This window comes from Hippocampus bargibanti, linkage group LG08 (genome assembly GCF_051943395.1).
Source record: "Hippocampus bargibanti isolate YZ-2025 linkage group LG08, ASM5194339v1, whole genome shotgun sequence".
NCBI classification, from domain to species: domain Eukaryota; kingdom Metazoa; phylum Chordata; class Actinopteri; order Syngnathiformes; family Syngnathidae; genus Hippocampus; species Hippocampus bargibanti.
The window spans coordinates 13,139,040-13,159,307 of NC_142741.1; the positions used below are offsets into that span (position 1 = coordinate 13,139,040).

Below are 20,268 nucleotides of genomic sequence, written 5' to 3' on the forward strand. Positions count from 1 at the left end.
TGAATTCTGGAACAGTTTACATCCTTTTGCAGCCTCCCACACAATCAAAGTGCAAACACACTGACGATCATGAAGCATACAACAGAATAAAACAATTGCATTCCTTAAATATGTCGATCCATCTATCCATCCATTTTCCAGACTGCTTAATCCTCATTAGGGTCACGGGGGGGTGCTAATAGTCACTTTTAGAATAACAAAAAAATGGCAATGACCCGATGATGCTTGGAACACACCATTAACAAACAAATCCTCATGTAGATCTTATTACAATCTGAGATGCCCTAAATGTGCACATTAATGTTTGCTGTGTTCATTTTATTCTGGTTAACCACTATGTAACAATTAAAAAAAGCTTGCAGGAAGACTCTTGCCCATCTCTTCACCTTTGCTCAACAAAACTACCTTTGTTTTTTCCCCTCAAGGCTCTCAATGGGTTTGTCCTGGTCATCACTGCCAATGGTACCATCTTCTTCTCATCTTACACCATCCAGGATTACTTGGGCTTCCATCAGGTCACTGATTATATTTATCATTCAGTCACGCGCTCTTTGCCTTCAAGATTGTATGACCTTACATTTCGAGGTCGTGGGTTGCATGCAACATTTTCTGGAAACTGCTCAACATCATGGGCTTCACTCCCTGGATGTTTCCAAGAATCACTTGTGCAAAAAAAACAATGAAAATTTGACCTTTCAAGGAAACGGAATGATTCCAGCAAAAGAACAAATGGATCGATATCTAGGATTCTAGGTCAATGTTTCCCAAGCTTTGAGCCGAAGCACCCACTTTAAAAAAAAATATATATATATAACACACCAGCATACAAAAATAGAGCAAAAATGAGGATCTTGTCTCAATTTACTACATATTGACTTAATTTGTGTGAAATCCTGGCCTGTTAAATCAAATACAAAGTTGGTGTACTTGCAGGAGACTCTTATTTGTCAGTTGAATGAATGAAAATTGTACTGCACTTTCTGCTCTCTATTGGAAGAGCATATAATTGTTGCATCTTTCATTGGGTCCCTGTCATGGATAGAAAAACAAAAATATATTTTTCACACACAAGGCACTTCAGAATATAAGGCACACCGTCAAAGAATGGCTCTATTTTAAAACTATAGGGCACACAGAATAGAAGCCACAAAAGGGGCTGTGGTTGCTCTGTGCATTCACTAGATGGAGCTATGCTAAAGTAATACAATACAATACAATACAATACAATACAATACAATACAGCTTTGTGTATATTCATACTTCTCACCTGCTACGGGTATAACAAGTCACTTTACACAACATTTAATTACTAAAACCAAGAAATCACAATATTGAGCCATTTGGAGCTCCCTTGTCATGCAGCATGAAGCACAACACAAAGTCCATAGAAATACAGGGCTTATTTTTGGCAACCCATGATAACTGATCACAAACATGGACATGAAACATGACATTCAAAAAGAAAAAAAGAAATGAAAGACAAAAGTTATGAGGACAAATGATTCAATAAAGTGGCAAACAGACCTCATAGGCTCACATCTACAATGGGCTAAATATCCTAAGAAATCTTTTCTCCTTCCTTTGTTTCGTCAATAATTAATTTTGCTTTTGGTATTTACTCTGTTTCATATTAGCTACACATCGCACACAAAGTAGATGTCTGTTTGAGTGTGTGCTGGTGAATGCACATACTGGCATACCTGGCTCAGACAGTCATTACTCAGACTTTAACTCGCCACTTGTTTGTTTTTTTTCCCTAGACCGACGTGATGCACCAGAGTGTATATGAGCTTGTCCACACAGAAGACCAGCAGGAGCTCAGGAGAAACTTACACTGGGCGTTGAATCCTCCTGCAGCACCATCAGCCATCAGCCAGGACTCTCCTCAAGGTTCATAGTTTGTTATGCATCAGAATCAGAATCACAATCATTTATTGGCCAAGTATGTTGAACACGCAATAATTTGTTTCTGGTAGAACAAACAACATCCTGAGGCTTCTTCTTACAGATAACCTCCCACTAGTCTGAGATTAGGGCGGTGGATTTTGAACTTCCTGATAAGAACCCACGAGTTTTTCTTTGGCATAGAGGACACATCTGATTTTCAAAGCAAATTGAAATGTGGACTCATTGGACCACATGCAACATTTTCCACTTTCCGGCGGCGTTTCCAAGTGTTGCATTCGCAGATGTGATGACAAACTGTTTTCATCGACAATGGTTTTCTGTTGTATTCCTCATCTGAAGATGGCTTATTAACCATTTTTTTTGCAGCGCCCCTTGAGGGATCAAGGTCATAGGCATTCATTTTTGTTTATCGTGCCTTGCCATTTTAATTGCAAATATTTCTCCAGATTCTCTGAAACCTTTGTGGCGTGATCATTCAGTTCAGTGCAAATACATACACAATGGTGAACATTCTTAAAACGTGGTGCTATTCGCTCACAAAGTTATTCACAAATGAGCGAACCTTGTCCCATCCTTACTTGTTTAACAGCTGAACCCCTCCGGGATAATAATGTTATACCATCCCTAAAACATCCCTCAACTTTCACAGTTTTATATTGTCCCTCTTTGTTTTAACAAAGCTTCAGACATCAAGTTCAAAATGAGGAATTGGCAAGAATTTGCCCCCCTATAAGCACATTAAACTTTGAACATTAAGTATCTTTTCTTGGTATTATATTAATTTGATAAGAACTTAAAAAGGATTTTAAAATAATTGAAATCAGTTTTTAATGTACATTTTACATAACATCCCAACTTTCATTTCATTTCATCACCACGCGAATTGGGGTCCTAATAAGATAGCAATTACAGTAAAGTCTCATTATATCGATATTCAAGGGAGTCCGAAAAAATATCGATATAACCGGGACTATCGATATATCCGACCCTGTTTGCATGTAATTTTCTCTGTGCGTGCATAGAAATAGTATCGATATAACCGGGACTATCGATATATCCGATATCGATATAACGAGACTTTACTGTATATGTAATTTGTAATAGAATGATACTCCCCTTTTCAACAATGACTTAATGAGAACAAAGAGCCCAAATTGGTATACAAACACTGGGAATTCAAAATCTGACAATTAAGTACACAGAGTTGAGGCTGTAAGCCATAAGACTATCCCTCAGGTTGAGTCACATGACCTTATAATCTTCAGCGGGCTTACAAGGTGAATTGGTCCCCTTCTGTATTTTGGTTGTAAGATGCTTATGTCTTTGGATTTTACCAACAAGACCCATAGCGTCGACACACTCTTGTTCTCAAGATTGATATCAAATGTTATTGCTGTGGTGGAAGTTCTGACCTACACAAGATGGTTTTAATGGTCAGTCATTCACTTCAGCCAAACTATAACAGAATTCAGACATTATGGTAACAAAAAAATCCCTTTTCTATCTCTTGATACCTGCAGTACAATTGACCGAAAGCAAATGGGCCAATAACATAGTCATCCCATTTTGTGTTGTGTTTGCCAACAAATTGATTGTTTTGTGTTTGTAGAACTGGAACCGGATAATAGCTCACCCATGGTCACCTATAACCCCGAGCAGCTTCCTCCGGAAAACTCATCATTCCTGGAGAGAAGCTTCGTCTGTCGCTTCCGCTGCCTGTTGGACAATTCCTCTGGCTTCCTGGTAGGTTTGGTGGTAAACCATACTGTATCGACAAAATGATGAAATTAACATACTGAATAGACGATTGGACTAGGCATTCTATTGTTTGATTCATTAGAATTTGGGGCTTAAGGGATTTCTTTTCGTACGCATCTGAACTGCAAGTTTCGTCAGTGATTTAGAACTGGGTATGGTTTACAACACCAGATAAATTAACAAAAAGAACAAAAAGAACAGTCCATTGCAAAGTACGGTATGTTGAAACCCGAGACAACCAAAAGGTTGAGCATAACCAAACCAACTTGTTTCTAAGGATGTCACTATTGCACATTCTTTATTCTTAAAGTCCTTGATACGCCTCAAAGTGCTCTGATCCAACACACTGATGGCACATAACCACCCACATTCCAAAATCATGCATGTGAGGTGAATGGAACACTCTAAATTCTCCCTGGCTGTGAACGTGAGTGTGGACAGTTGTCGGCCTCTGTGTGCCTGGCGAATGGCTGGCAGCCAGTTCAGGGTGTTCAGAGAGCCGTAAAAGCAAAATATTTAGAAATGTTTTTCTGTGATGCGCACACACACACACACACACACACACACACACACACACACACACACACACACACACACACACACACACACACACACACGAACACCCACAGTGATACCTCAGCTTACGAACTTCATTGGTTCCCAGAACGTGTGTCTAAGGTAAAAAGTTCGTCTTCCAAACATTTATTACCTATACGTAACCATTAAAATGAGAATAATCCTTTCCCAGATCCCCATAAAACATAATTTTCTACGAAATGAGCCGTAAAACTACAAAAAAATATACCTTATTTTAAGTATAATAAATGTGCTATTGTATTGTAATTAAAGAAATAAACTGGACTATATAATAAAGTCGTTTTATTTATCTTTGTGATGGTAGTTGTCAATGGATGACGAACTTCTAGGTTGCCTCTTGATGGTATCCGAATGAAGGTGTCGTGCTTTCTCGGCGATAATACCCTCCCTCACACTGATCCCTGCTAGCTGCTTTTCATTAATTCAAATCAACAGGTTTTTCAACTTCTTCTATTGCCTGACACCATTGCTTAGACAACACAGAAACAACCTTAGCCACACGTAGCAATGGTCGACTTAGCATACCGGTACACACACACACACACACACACACACACACACACACACACACACACACACACACACATATATACACACACATATATATATATATATATATATATATATATATATATATATATATATATATATATAGAGAGAGAGAGAGAGAGAGAGAGAGAGAGAGAGAGAGAGAGAGAGAGAGAGAGAGAGAGAGAGAGAGAGAGAGAGAGAGAGAGAGAGAGAGAGAGAGAGAGAGAGAGAGAGAGAGAGAGAGAGAGAGAGAGAGAGAGAGAGAGAGAGAGAGAGAGAGAGAGATGTTGCGAGAGGCTGGGTCCTGGAGGGCAAATACATTCCCCTAAGATGGCTTCACCCAGAGAGAGTTTTGGCCCCATCTGGTGGAAGGCAGCAATTCAAACCCCACACCTGTGGCTGATCACGGCTTGATTGGCAAGCAAGGCTGTGTGTGGCAGAATGTAACAAAATGTCAGAATGTATTAATACTCACCATTATATGAATGGTTTTAAAAATCCAGCAAAACTGTAGGAATGAAAGTAAAGTTGCCAGATCCATACGCGAAGTTACTCCTAGCTAGTCTGCATCCTGCTCATTACTTAGCACGCTTGCTTTCTGCTGTCTTTTGCAGAAGTATATTGATGCTTATGTAGTATGATGCTTGTCAAAGTACCACTGACATTCAACTGTCATCAATGGTATTGTTTCATTGCACATTATAATCACGGCAGAACCTGTTCTCTCCACAAAGGCGAATCCTTTGGTCCATTCATCCTAAAGTGTACTCTACAAAACGCGTTATCTTTTTTTACTCGTCGGGCTTATTTAAAAACGTTTTGATGCAATCATCAAATGAGCCAAATGAGGTTCCCGACCGCTGATATAGCACATCAGAAAATGGGTGTAGGGATGGGTGTCCTGGCAGTTTCATTTGATAACTTGCTTGAGAAGCAGTTTTGTTTTCTTTTTTTTTTCACTCTTTTTTTATTTAACACACTTTTCACACACAGAAACATCCGGAAACTAAACCAGATGCGTCCCAACTCCCGTTACAATTGAAATTACAAAATAACAAAGCACGTACCCAATGTTTTGTTTTTGTCAGCTATCTTAAACCAAGGAGGCAATCTTTGGTCCTTGTGAAAGTTTGTCTCGGGAATTACCTCAAGATGCATGTCATGCCACTACGACATAAATATATCAGTCAAGGGTATGGGGGTGGATGATGTTCTTCGGAAGACGATAATTGGCGTGTTCACACAACTGTAATATCCATTCTTCATATCAAGAAACTGCCTCTATGTATTGTTTGTGTTCAGTTATTTATTGTTCATTTCATTTCATCTGTATGTACTTCCTTTCATGAAATGCCCCTTTGTGTTCAGACTGAGATTCAACATCATTCAAGTTTAACCCATCTCAGCTTTACTCATAGAATACTTTAAAGAAGAGCCACAGCTTGTCAAAGTGCTTTACTCAAGATTGAACATAAAACATGCTCCAATTTAGAGTCGCAGAGTCACTCGCACTACACATTGCCAGAGTCGTGGTCATTTAATGTGTATGATGAAAAAGCAGGAATTCATTGACGTGGTGGTGCTGCGTCAATGGTGCAAGTATCATAAAATAAATTCCCCTGCCCTAAAAAAAGAAGAAAATAAAAAATATTTTTTGGGAATATTTTGATTGTCATTTGTCATTATCTAATGTGAGAGACTGAGAATTTATTTTGAAGCCATATTGTCGCCCAGCGTGATAATCTAGTAGAGTAGTAAAGAGGAAAGGAGTGACAAGAAGGTCACAAGTCAACTTTCTCTTCATTCCAGGCGCTGAACTTTCAGGGCAGGCTAAAATTTCTCCACGGACAGAACCTACGACAAGAAAATGGAGGAAAGGCACCAGCACAGCTTGCACTTTTTGCCATCGCAACTCCCCTGCAACCTCCATCCATCTTGGAGATAAGGACCAAGAACATGATCTTCAGAACCAAGCATAAACTGGACTTTACACCGTTGGCTTGTGATGCAAAGTAGGTTTCAAATTTGGTTCCAGTGCAAGAAATGTAATATTAATATTGTGCCAAGATCACTGATCTGAATTGTATGTCTCTCTTTAGGGGAAAGATAGTGTTGGGGTACACAGAGGCTGAACTGCGTGTACGGGGATCTGGTTATCAGTTCATCCATGCAGCAGATATGTTGTACTGTGCAGAAAATCATGTTAGAAGTAAGTTTCATTGTTTCATGTCAGACGTGATCTAAATCAATGTTGCCCAACCTTTTTTGTGCCATACGTTAGTTTTATCACCTGAAATAAAAATTTTCATGGACCAACACAGAAACATGTACAAATAAATGGTGTTAATTCTAACACACCTAGAGACTTAATGTAGTTGTTATAATCAAAGGGATCCTTCTTCAATGAACTGTGGAAACATTGTGGAACATTGTGGAAATTCCGTAAATGTTATCCCCAAATTCGAAAGGGTTTTCTTTAAATGCCAGGTGAATATTTTCCATGTGTTAAAATAATTTAAAAGACTTCATCGCATCATTTGTAAGACCATTGGCACATATTATGCACCGTCACTTGGCCACAAGATACTTATTTTCAATCCCACAAAGACACAGATGTCGTCTTCCACCTATCCGACTCTAAAAAAAATACAAAGAAATCTCCATCAAAGTTGGAATGCGCGTTGTACAATACTTGTGCTGGAGATGGAAATAGTCTTTAATTGTTTAGGTACATCAAAACTAAGACACAATAAATGGAAAATGAAATTTGTTGACAACACTTTAAATTTTCATTTTTTTCAGATTTTATTGATTCATCTATTTTTGTGTGCGGCAAGGAGGGTACCCAGTGACATGCTGATCTAAATCAACCAACACTTAAATGCAAGACACTCTCAATTCATGAGTTGTCCGTCTATTAAAATGAAACGTAGTGTATTTTGAATGTAGTCATGTGATAAAAGTTGAGGACGACCAATCCAACCCAGTCAAAGAGTTAAAACAGTTTTTGCTCGTAATCCCCTGGGATTACGGAGCAAATTGAGTAAAGCTGTGGAGCTGCCAGAGTAGAAGATGGGAAAGGGAGGGCGGGTTTTCAAATCCACTGCATAAGCAAAGTATCACAGATGACCTAGCACTAACACATTGTGAAGACAAATAACTCAGATATGTTACTCTTACCAGTGGGGCTCATGGATCAAAGTACATAAATAAATTTGGAAAAAAAACACATTTAAATATGAAAACTCATTGTGTCTCCACGGGCCATCAGATGCTACCTTACTGATTATATTTGTTTGTGCTGTAGTGATGAAGACTGGGGAGAGCGGACTGACTGTGTTTCGCCTGCTCACCAAGGAAAATCGCTGGAAATGGGTGCAGGCCAATGCTCGTCTGGTTTACAAAAATGGCAAACCTGACTACATCATCGCCACCCAGAGGCCCCTTTTGTATGTTTCTTTCCTGTTCAACAAAAAAAAACTGAAAATGTGACTCTTATGAGGGAGTTACTGTTGGAGAATATGGTCTACAAACGTAAAAACTGACATCGTATCATATTTCAACTAAAACCACAGCAGTTCCACTTCATAATATTGTTTTATGTTTGGCAGGGATGAAGAGGGAGGCGAACATTTGCGTAAACGCTCCATGCATTTACCCTTTACCTACGCTACAGGCGAGGCCTTGCTTTACCAGTCGAACCATCCCATTGCAGGCTTCAGAGATGGTGTTTCTGAGAAGAACGGGAGTAAGTCAAAGAAGAGCCGGAATGACAGGTTGTTGAGAGATGGTCTGGACCCAGGCTCACTGCTTGGAGCCCTTATGAGCCAGGATGAGTCAGTGTACGTTTGCCAGCCTGCCCTGGATCCCAAAATTTCCTTTCACAGCAGCTTCTTTGGAGAGCAAATGGGCTTCCCTGACTCTAAAACCAGTTTGCAGAGAAGTTGGGACACACCCAGCAATGGTGATGTGGATCAAGGTATCACAGAACCGGGCACCAGCTTTGACCCACTGCTTGCAACTCTGGACTCCCTCTCTCTGGAAGGCCAACGGGTTGTAGATTCAGAAGATGGCGAGTGTTCAAACGGGGAGTTGTTTGGCGCCTTAGAGGGTTTGGGGCTGAGCGCCGAGGACCTTGAGCTTCTCCTGTTGGATGAGCGGATGATTCGAGTTGAGATAGAACCAGATCGTGTGCCCACCTTGGATGACCTACTCACGAATGATGAAATTCTATCATACATTTATGACTCAATTGAAGAAAAGCCCGATTCCGCAGACCATGAAGGACAAGTGCCACCATGCAATACCTCTGTGAGTACAACAACGGGGTCGCTTTTGGAAAGCGCTCTAACCTCTAACACAAACATGAAAATGCAGTTTCCTCACCGTAAGCCTCCAGTGGCTGGAAAGGCTCCCATCGTCCAGTTGTCGCAGCAGATGCAAAAGCACCTCAGCGTGTGCTCAGGCAATGGGGCGCGCAACTGGGGCCATCAGAGTCATTTACCCAACATCTTAGTCAATGGAGACCTGATGGGGCACACTGACGCTGCCCCCAACGGACAATGGTCAGCCCAAGACATTCTAGTGAATGCAGGAATACAATTGGAACACATAAACTCACAACAAACTGTTTTCAATGGGAAGACTTCAGAACGAGTCGGGGAACTGGAGCAACAGCATCAAACCTACCTGCAGCAGCAGCAGTCTTTGATCCAGAACCAGCTCTCACAGCAGTGCCACGCCAAACAAAAGGCTGCCAATCTAAACGGACTGTGTACCAACCCCAGCTCAGAGCACTCGGCAGTAAAATCACAATGGCAGGACTTTGGCTTCGGCGAGAAACTGGAGCCTTGCCTCAATAGCAACCAAAAAACTCTTACAGGAACCTCTTTAGATTCGTGCATGGATTACAGCATCCCCAACATTGACAATTCGGATTATTCTGTTAACGGCGGGGGGTTATTCAGGAGCAGCGCGATTCAGCGCAGGGCTGAGTGCACAGTTTCATCATTCCAGGGGATTAGCCAGAAATTGCAGCAGGAGCCGATCCCAGTTCCTTTAGCCCAGGTCATCTCCAGCCTGTCCCAGAGTCCGCCTCCCAATGCCTCGCTGGAACAAATCCTGGCGGTTGGTAAACCTTGTCAGCCTGTCGACCATTACGGCATGGTGGCTTTGGATTTGCCTTGTGAATCCAATCACAGCAAGGTAAAGAAACAATGAACCTGGCCCTTACAGTACTCAGGCAAACACATTTAAGATGAAGGCAGTCATTCTCATGAAGCTTATCTGAATACAACTCTTGAATACCATGTTTGTTTAATTTACGTGCATTCAGATTTATTTTGGGTACCATAATTTCCGGTGTATTAAGTGCACCAAAAAGCCTTCATTTTCTTCAAAAGATGGCCCTGCGCCTTGTATGCAGGTCAAGTAATATTGAGCCACAACAAGTCTCGCAACTACTGTCAGCAGCCACTTACTCCATTACCCCGTAGAAGTAGTGCGCGGTCCATGCTGGGATATATAAAACGTCACCCCAGCACCATATAATGGGGTGTACCTTAAATATGGAAAACTTTTATATAGTATTTATATATTGTATTTGGAAAACTTTTTTCATTCATTGAAGGTGGACCTAGTAGCCTTATATATGGAAAAAAAGTTTGAAAATACACCATTCAATGAGGGTGCGCCTTACACTCCGTAAAATACGGTACTTGTCATTCTTTAGTAATATTTCTCGCTCATGATATTGTATTTGAACAAAAAGATCAAGTGACTGTGAATTAACTTGGCTAAATGATAGCCTATATGCAGACATTTTTTTCCAGAAGCGCAAGTGGAAGGAAAGCTTGAAATCAAATACCCTGTAGTTCTGTTGGGGTATGTTGACATTTTGTTTAGAAATGTAACATATTTATATATATATATATATATATATATACTGAGGCACAGTATTCTGATATTGAGCAATCTGTGGGTGAAAGTATTCGACACAGCTGTTAACATTATGCAGTCCGGTTCTTGCTTCTTGAACCAGGTTACAAAAATCAATAAATAAATATCTCAGAGGTTCTAAAGTGTCTTTTGCGAAAATCACCCGGCAACGATCCAGTGTATATGAAGAGGAACTGTTCTTGTGTCCTTCTATAATTCAATGGGTCATGAACAAACAAAAGAAAAAACAAATAAATAAACAATTATATAGACCAATCAATAAATGTATAATAAATGTTGTACGACATGTTATACTCACCACATGGTGTCACTTCCCACCATTCTGTTCTTACCTTCTGGTTCTGTACAGATGGAGAATGGCCACATCTTGACAACGTCATACTCGGCAACAATGACCAATGGGAATGGCACACCGCCCCCTGCTGTCCAGATACCCTGCCCGGAGGCTCTGCATGGCCTCCCTGATCCACCAGCCACTGGCTTCTACCTATGACCAGCTGGCCCTGTGCACTGCAAATGGCCAGAGACATGAGCACATGCACACACACACACACACACACACACACACACACACACACACACACACACACACACACACACACACACACACACACACACACACACACACACACACACACACACACACACACGCGTACATACACACACACTGAATGGACCAGCCTTATATCACGCAGAGAAGACAAGGAACAAAATCAATAAATGCTGTCCTTTTTTCCGTTTTATTATGGCCAAGGTGGTTCAGCGATCATTGTATTGTTTTTCAAGTCATATTATCATAAGAGTCCTTTGTTTACAATAATGCAGTTAGAGAGTGATGTGAATGAATCCAGATATGACCGATGATTCAGGGGTTTCTTTTACCGAAGGAGTTGCAGATGAAAAACAGGTTTGGAGTCGGTGTGTTTGTCTGCGCTTCATGAATGTACAGAAACACATAAGCGGAAAAAGGCAGGGAGGATTGCGCACTAAATGCAACTTTTACTTCATCCATATTGCCATAAAAAATGTGTGGTCCTTCCAGTTGATGACATATGTTCACCAGTCAGTTCTTTAGATACACCTGGACAATCAAATTCAAAATATTTTTTAAAATCAAAACGCTCAGTTATGATTGACGTGATTCAGTCAAGTTTTTGCTCCTTACTGAAGCCACTCTGTCAAATTTGGCAAGGATCGGACCATGTTTTGAGGGAGGATGTGGGTGTCACAAACTACTGATGCATCTGTACTACACGCGGGCTACCACAATATTTAATGAGTAGATTCGCTCGAGTCAAAGTGGACTGGCGCTTCAGTGGTTACCGCGTTGACCTTACAGCGCAGAGATTGTGGGAGACCTGTGTGGTGTTTGCATGTTCTCCCCGGGCTCACGTGGGTTCTCTCCGCGTTCTTTGTTTTTCCTCCCACAAACAAAAAACATGCAAGGCAGGCTGATTGAACACTCAATGTTGTCCCTTGGTGTGAGTGTTAGTGTAGTTGTTTGTTTCTATGTGCCCTGCGATTGACTGGGAACCGGTTTAGGGTGCCCTGCGCCTCCTGCACAAAGACGACTGGGATTGGCTCCAGCACACACTGCGACCCACGCGTGGATAAAACGGATAATGAATAATGATTAATGGATTCACTAAGGTCCTGTTCTCCCTTAATCCAACATCAAATAAAAATATTGCCAGAGTAGAATGGCCACTTTCTATCAAATTGGATTTTATTTGTAATCTTCCAGAAATATGTCAGAAAATGCACCTCTTACAAGATGTGTACTGAATCGGTTTTTGCTTGCTTGTCTTAGTGACATCCCACATCCCCACAACAACGACTCGTAGCAGTTGTTGAACTCATTGGCATAATCCAGATGATATAAATCAAACAAAACATAATTTTAGCTGAGTTAATACTTGAGCAGATTTCTTTTTAAGATGGCAGACTTTTATAGCGTTTGTGGGTGTACTTAACGAAGTATCTCGGGGTGAGCATCATTTTAGTTATTTGCTTCACTTTCAATCTTCACGCTACACAATCATACAAACAAAATTGTCAAAAGCACAAAAGCGAGCAAACAAAACAATGATCCCGTCATGTAACAAGAATGTAGTGCTTCATTTCTTTCTTCAATAGTTGTCCCCGTCAACAATGAGATTACATGTTTGAAAGGAAGTCTAGAATATGAAGGAAATGATGCTTGGATGATATCCTGCACTTTATTTCATGCAGCACTGCAGTCAGGACAAAACAAACCCTAATTTATTTTGGTTTTGTTTTGTTATTATCAATGCTCACCAGCCAATCTAGCATCCATTTTCAGATGACGCGAACACAAGCGCAAACATTTCTGTACAATTCTCCATGTTCTCTTTATAATTCTCAACTTGAACGATAAAGCATATATAGAGATTTTTTCTTCTTATTCTTTCTTCTTATTGCTGACTATGTTGATCAATGTTAACCTTGGGGTGATTTTTGGGTGTAAATGCATTGAACTGACCTGATGAGAGGGTTTATTTAGAGTTTCTGTATTTATTTCACAGGTTGCAGCAATAATGGGTTCATGATTGTCCTGAAGACAAAAAACATTCTCCTACACACACAAATCAAAAGAGGGAAAAATTGCTTTTACCTGCAGTGGCATAGCCTGTGTTCCCAGCGCCCCCCCCCCCGAAAACCTGTGGAACTCTCTTGCTCCCAAGTTCCAGTGGACCTGTGTTGAGATTTTCTTTTCACCTTTAGCAACAACGCATTACTTGCTCGTATTTATTAGACCTGCAGAGGTATTTTCATTCATTTGAATTATTACATTTCACTCTATCTGTTTTTCTCGACATATGTAATGCTGACGTTGTTCTGAGAAGGAAAAGAACACAGATTGCTGGTTTATGTCAGGCAAGCACTCTTACCTTGGGTATAGCAGTAGTTCTTAACCTTGTTAGAAGTACCGAACCCAACAAGTTGATTAAAAAAAGATTATTATTTTTTGTTTGTATACAAATTCAACATGTATAAAACACATTTATTAAAAACTGAAAAAAGTGAAATTTCTAAACATATTTTGATTAAAATGTGCACAAAATGACCTGTGCATGGCTTACTATCACTACAGTGAACTTTGATTACTGGGTAAACTGAATTTCCCCCAGCACTGATTGGACAAGCAATGTAATGTGATGTAACCAGCAGACGTGCCATAACCTCTTGACATCTTGAGTCAGGTGTGTCTGAACCTCTATGGCAGAGGCTCTGGCGAATCTCTGAGACTGATTCACTTAACTCCTAGGGTTTGATCAAACTCAAGTTAAGAACCACTGGAGTAGAGGATGACACAAGATAAAGCGAGTTTAAATAGGATGAGTGAGATGACAATTCTTAATTTTGTTTCCCCTAAATCGATACAACTTTTTCAAACACTGGTTGATCCACCAATATCTTGAGATTTAAAAAAATATGGCATTAACAATTGAAAGTGAATTGCAAAATTTCAAACCTTTCCTAACTCAACGTGCAATGCTAAAAGAAACATTTGACATTCTTATCTCCCGTCTGTGTGTCAAAATAAAATAATTGAACAGAGACTGTCACATTCGCTTTCATGTTCAATGACAAACCGCACACATTTTTCCCATAAATGCAAAAGTTAATTACAATAAAAGACCCCACTTTTAATCTCAACTTAACAATAGCATCTCGCCAAATGGTTGACTGATGTGGGTTCAATCAAGTTTTGGTATGATGTTTGATTCCTCCAAATGTTGGACAGACTGCGAGTTGGTATATGGCACAGGTGTCAAAGTCAAAGACCGGAGGCCAAATCTGGTCTGCCACATAATTTTATTCGGCACACAAAAGCAAATAAAGCATGTAAAGTGCCATGATGCAAAGTTTCAAATTGTCCCATGCAAATTTCCTCATTGTGGGACTATTAAAGGCATTCCGATTCTGTAAATCCCAATAACAGTCATTATTTTGTATTTCAAATTTGAAAACTACGTACTTACATTAAATTGTTGTGCGCTGTATGTGTACTATGTGGAGAGGATTAAACATTGCAGTGGTTTCCCCAAATTCATAAGGAAAATGTAACTACAATGTGGCCAGCGGTAAAAAATGAGTTTGACACCCTTTGTATACGGCATATAAGACTTCTTTTTTTTCCTTTTCTCTTTTTACGCTATTCAATAACCCTCTCGTTCATACTTTTCTTTTGTTTTTGTAAAGCACAGACTTGTCTCTCACACCTCAGAACCTTTCACAATACTGGTTAAGGATCAGATTGAAAATTAATACATACACCGTTGATTGTTTGGAAGTGATGTTTGACAAATGATGGGCAAAGAGTTGTGTCCCAGTCAGAAAAGGCGCTGTCAAATCAGTCTCCATTAAGCATTTGAAAACATTTTTTATGAAACACTATCTTCCAGAAATAGACAAATAAACATATCTATTGGAACAATAGCTATGAACCATCGCATCGAACAATCGCATATAAAATACTATTTCACGAATACAGTAAATATTTAAATGATCGTTGGAGCAAATGTAGTCAAATGTTCATCCTGGCCCCCACAAATGACCCACAGGAGGGATAAAAACTGAAGCTAGATATATAGACTATACAAGATCTCACATGCACAGAACAAAAAAAAAAGATTGTACCAATCTTGTCACCTGACTTGTCATATGCGTGACGAAAGAGCCGACTCAAGACGGCACACTTTTTTACAAGAGATACTTTTTGCGGCACAAAAGAGTAGCACCCACTGATTACTTAATACGACTTTCAGGAGCAGTTGCGAGCAAAACCAAATGTGAGGATTCAGTGGCGATCTCGAAAGGAAGGACACTATTGTGAATGTTTGTTATTTGTAGTTAATACTCAATTTTTACAAAATGGCGGATAAGTTGTGTTGGGCGGCAGAGTAGAGATGCTGAAAAGAGATTTTAAATTGTTGCGATAATGTCATGGCGGTACAGGCGGTATTACTATTATTGTTCTCTCTATTTTATGTTAAAATGTGATTCTCGCGTGGTTCCATGTCATTCGGATTGACTTATTTCTTTCCCGCTTATTTTTTTTGTTTTTTATCTACAGCAGAACAGTTCTTTTTTTGCTATATTTAATATGATTGGTGTGATTTATTAATTATGTGAAGGCAGATATATGTTCTGTAAATATGACAAAAAAAAACAATTACAGGTGTGTACATAGTTTGGCGTCACTAGTTTCATACACCGTTTTTGTGACACTTGCCCCCTTTTGTCTGGTTTATTTCATTTTGTTTTGTTGTTGTTTTTTTTAAAGACGTGTAAATAGTGCAGCTCACACGAATGAGAACTAAACACGATGACAGCCTGGAAATGGTGCCATACTGCTGAATCTTCTAACGTAGGCGATGTAACGTGAAGTCAAACATGCATCAAAGGGGACATGGTTTTTTACGTGTTGTCTTCTGTTCTTCCTTCTTACAAATAATGTAAAAAATGATCTGTGTGATCACATTGTTGGTGAAATGAATTAATAAATAAGTAAACAGCAACATGCCAGTTTGACATCTTCCAAAACAAGGGGACACACTACAATCGCTGTCAGTGATGATTTCCTGTGTGGAGTCCGAACTTTGTGTAGCATTTTAACATCAATAAATCATCATTGCCACATTACGCTTGGGGACTGTGCATGACTCTACTCCCAGCATTCTTGACAAACATATATTTGTCTTTTCTTCCAACAGGTTAACTCATTCACTGCCATATCCGAATGTATTCAGAAATTGAAAAGCATGACGTGGAACAATTAATTAAAATTTTTAAACACAAAAACACCTTATATATGAACAGTGGCGGGCGGTGCATTTCTCCCCTGCAAGTGTAAATAAAAAGTGTGGTGTGATTCACCAGAGGGTCCCGTTAGACTGGAAATACTGTCATTAAACTGTTTGAGTTTTTACCATGAACGTGTGGATTCATGTTATGGGGTCAGAAGTCGATCTTTCATACAGCAGAGAAGATTGAACAACAGGATGTTGAAGCATTAATAATGACCTCATAAAATTGCTATTTTCTGACATGTTCGGAGCTTTGGTAATGTTGTCCATTTTTTTTCTTGAAAAGTCCGTCTTGAAAATGGATTTAACAGTAAATCCATTTTTTCTCCCCCTTCAGCTATTGTGGGTTGACACAACCGCAATTCAATCAACACAACAATGTATTTGCTTATGCAGCTCGCTCCAGATACACTTGTCACTAGTGGCTAGTGATACTATGATTGACTGGTGACCAGCGAATCACAGTTTGCGAAAATTCTCATGTTACCCAGGCCTGCAAGCAGGCCCCGCGTGTCTTCTTTTACTTTCGGCTTTCCCTTACGGGGTCGCCACAGCGAATCATTGTCCTCCATCTTCAGAGGTTTGATTCGCATGTTTGTTTTGGCCAAGTTTTTACGTTGGATGCCCTTCCTGACACAACCCTCTGTATTTATCCGGGCTTGGGACTGTCACAATAATACACTGGCTTGTGTCTCATTGTGGCGACAGAACAAGCAACTCTATGAACTTAATAAAGATGAAGATGTTCGATAAAAGGACCCCACCCACAAAATGGTCATCGGCACAGCAACATTCAAATAAAGTAAAACTAATCATCAGTTGATGACAATGCTCTGATCTAACCATGAAATCGGCATTTCTTTCCTTACATTTCATCACGAACAGAACTTCAAAGTATTTTACTGTTTTACAAACAGCATCCTCCCCCGAGTTGAGGTCATTGCATTCTATTATCTCACCACTGGGTGGCACGTAAATTGTATACTGTTCATTGGATATTGAAATTGTTGGATGATCGATATGTTTTAATTGCACTTAAGCCTGTTTGCACTTTCCAGGCGAACCTCGTGGACTCGTTAAGCGCAAACAAAGCTTTGCACCGGGTGCTTTACTACATGATTATCGGCCTACTTTTGAAAAGCACTTCTAAATGAAATGTTATTATTATTTTTATTATTATTACTTACTATGATACTATCTGATCTGTGTCTGAAGTTTGATTTGTAGACAGGTGTACAGGCAGATACAGCGCACAATGAAAGTAAAGGTGACGACAGCAAGAGGCCTACTATGACTTGTATGCTAGGCTGAACAGCAAGGAACGACAGACTGATCTTTACAGGTTGGTGAGACAAAGATGGTAAGGACCTGCAGCAGGTTAAGATGATTAAGGATAAAGATGGCAATGTACTAACTGGTACCAGTAGTGTGATGGCAAGTTGAAAATAGTACTTTGAAGAATTGATGAATGAGGAAAAGGAGAAGGAAGAAAGAGTAGAGGAGGTGACTGTTGTGGACAAGACGTAACAAAGATTAGGAAGTATGAAGTCAGGAGGGCGCTGAAGAGGATGGAGGGTGAAAGGCCTGATGGTTTACCTATTGAGGTATCAGAATCAGAAAGACTTTAATAGTCCCACCATGGGGAAATTTGCAGTCCACAGCGGAAATTTGAAAAGGGGTGGACGAGTGAAAAGATTCAAAGCAAAATATTCTAAGCATAATAAAAATGTCAGAAGGCTGAGATGTATACTGTAACTGTGCAAAAATGTTTCACAAAAAAACTGTACAAAGTGCAAGTATAAAAAAGCATATTTTATATATGTAACTGTATTGAGTCAACATAAGGTGGCTGTGCTATTTACAGTACAAGAGTTTTTATTCATTTTTATTCAATGAATGTTTTTATTCATTCACATGTGATTATTAAGAAGCCTGACAGCTGCCGGTAGGAAAGTGCAGTCGGTAGGAAGTATGGAAGTGCCTAGGAGAGGTGGCAGTGGTTTTTCTGACTGGGTTGTTCAACAAGATCTTAGATGGTGAGCAGATGCCTGAAGAATGGAGACGAAGTGTACTGGTGCCCATTTTTAAGAACAGGGGAGATGTGTCTTTGTAGATCTGGAGAAAGCCGATGACAGGGTGCCCAGAGAAGAGCTGTGGTATTGCATGAACACGCCTGGAGTGACAGAAAAATATGTCAGAGCGATGCAAGACATATATCATGACTGTAAGACAGTTGTGAGGTGTGCTGTCGGTGTGACGGAGGAATTTAAAGTGGAGGTGGTACTTCACCAGGGGTCAGCTCTGAGCCCCTTCTTATTCACTATGGTGATGGACTGGCTGACAGACGATGTTAGACAAGAATCTCCTTGGACCATGATGCTTGCAGATGACATAGTGGTCTGTCGCAAGAGCAGGGAACAGGTGGGGGAGAAACTAGAGAGGTGGAAGTTTGCCCTGGAAGAGAGAGGAAATAAAATCAGTCGCAACAAGATGGGACATATGTGTGTAAACGAGAGGGACCCAAGTACAATAGTGAGGCTACAGGGAGAAGAGATAAAGAAGGTGGATGATTTTAAGTACTTGGGGTCAACTGTCCAGAGCACTGGTTCTTAAACTGGGTTCGATGGAGCCCTAGGGGTTCGGTGAGTCTGTCTCAGGGGTTAGGTGGATCCTCCGCATATGAAACTGTTGGGGTTCTGTCCCTCCAACAAAATTAAGAACCACTGGTCCAGAGCAATGGATAGTGTGAACAGATGTGAAGAAAAGACAGGAAGCAGAGTTGGAGGTAGCAGCGATGAAGATGATGAGGTTTTCTTTGGCAGTTACAGTACCAGGTTGGATAGGATCAGGAATGAGTATATCAGAGGGATGACTCATATTCGAGGCTTTGGAGAGAAAGTCAGAGAGGCCAGACTGAGATGGTTTGGACATGTCCAGAGGAGAGAGAGTGGCTATATAAGAATCAGAATGCTGAGCCTTGAACTGCCAGAGAGACTGAAAGGATTACCAAAGAGGAGGTTTATGGATGTTGTCAAAGAATACATGAAGGTAGCTGGTGTGAGAGAAGAGGATGCACAAGAGCATGGACAAAACCAGGTTAGATGGAGGACACTGATTCGCTGTGGTGACCCATGAAAGGAAAAGCTGAAAGGAAAAGAAGAAGACACCGATCTGCGTCACCAACTCGAAATCTGATTGGTTAAAGCAACAGACATTAGTTAAAGCAACAGAGTCACCAACACTGCATTTACTGCAACAGGGCCTGCAGAAATGTGCGTGAAATCGTACAGGTAGATTCTGTCCCTGTTAACAAATGATGGCTGAAATGTGATTGGTTAAATGCTTAAATACGAAACACACATCTGGAATCAGCACAATAAGGGAAAAGCTATGAAAAAAAGCTGAAAGACAATTTGGAATTATTGACAAAGAATTTATTCACAAATTATAATTACTCTTTGATATATAATTAGTCTATGATATATAATTAGTCTCCACTGTATAGGAGAAAGTTAATCAGAAGACAATAATTTTCACAGGATGCATGTCTTGTCTCCCAGCAGTTGGAGAAGCAGTGCAACTTCTGTCAGGTGTTTTCATATTTCATTGGGGGCTCAAGGCAAATATGTTCCTGTCACGTTTTGCAAAGTGGTGATGGCAGATGAGGATCCCAAAAAGCAGG

The 20,268-nt window shown here is 40.2% G+C and overlaps 1 protein-coding gene across 4 annotated transcripts in view; it reads left to right on the forward strand.

Annotated features, from left to right (window-relative positions):
• Nucleotides 1-16,422, forward strand: part of LOC148894577 (aryl hydrocarbon receptor-like) — a 66,860-nt gene extending 50,438 nt beyond the window's left edge. For all 4 annotated transcript variants that reach the window (XM_089001928.1, XM_089001931.1, XM_089001930.1 and 1 more), the window contains 8 exons: nt 426-515; nt 1,761-1,890; nt 3,518-3,651; nt 6,604-6,806; nt 6,894-7,003; nt 8,102-8,243; nt 8,406-9,999; nt 11,102-16,422. In XM_089001928.1, the coding sequence (XP_088858054.1) occupies nt 426-515; nt 1,761-1,890; nt 3,518-3,651; nt 6,604-6,806; nt 6,894-7,003; nt 8,102-8,243; nt 8,406-9,999; nt 11,102-11,245 (2,547 nt within the window). In that variant the 3' untranslated portion in view covers nt 11,246-16,422. The remainder of the gene's footprint in view (nt 1-425; nt 516-1,760; nt 1,891-3,517; nt 3,652-6,603; nt 6,807-6,893; nt 7,004-8,101; nt 8,244-8,405; nt 10,000-11,101) is intronic.
• Nucleotides 16,423-20,268: the final 3,846 nt, after the last annotated feature.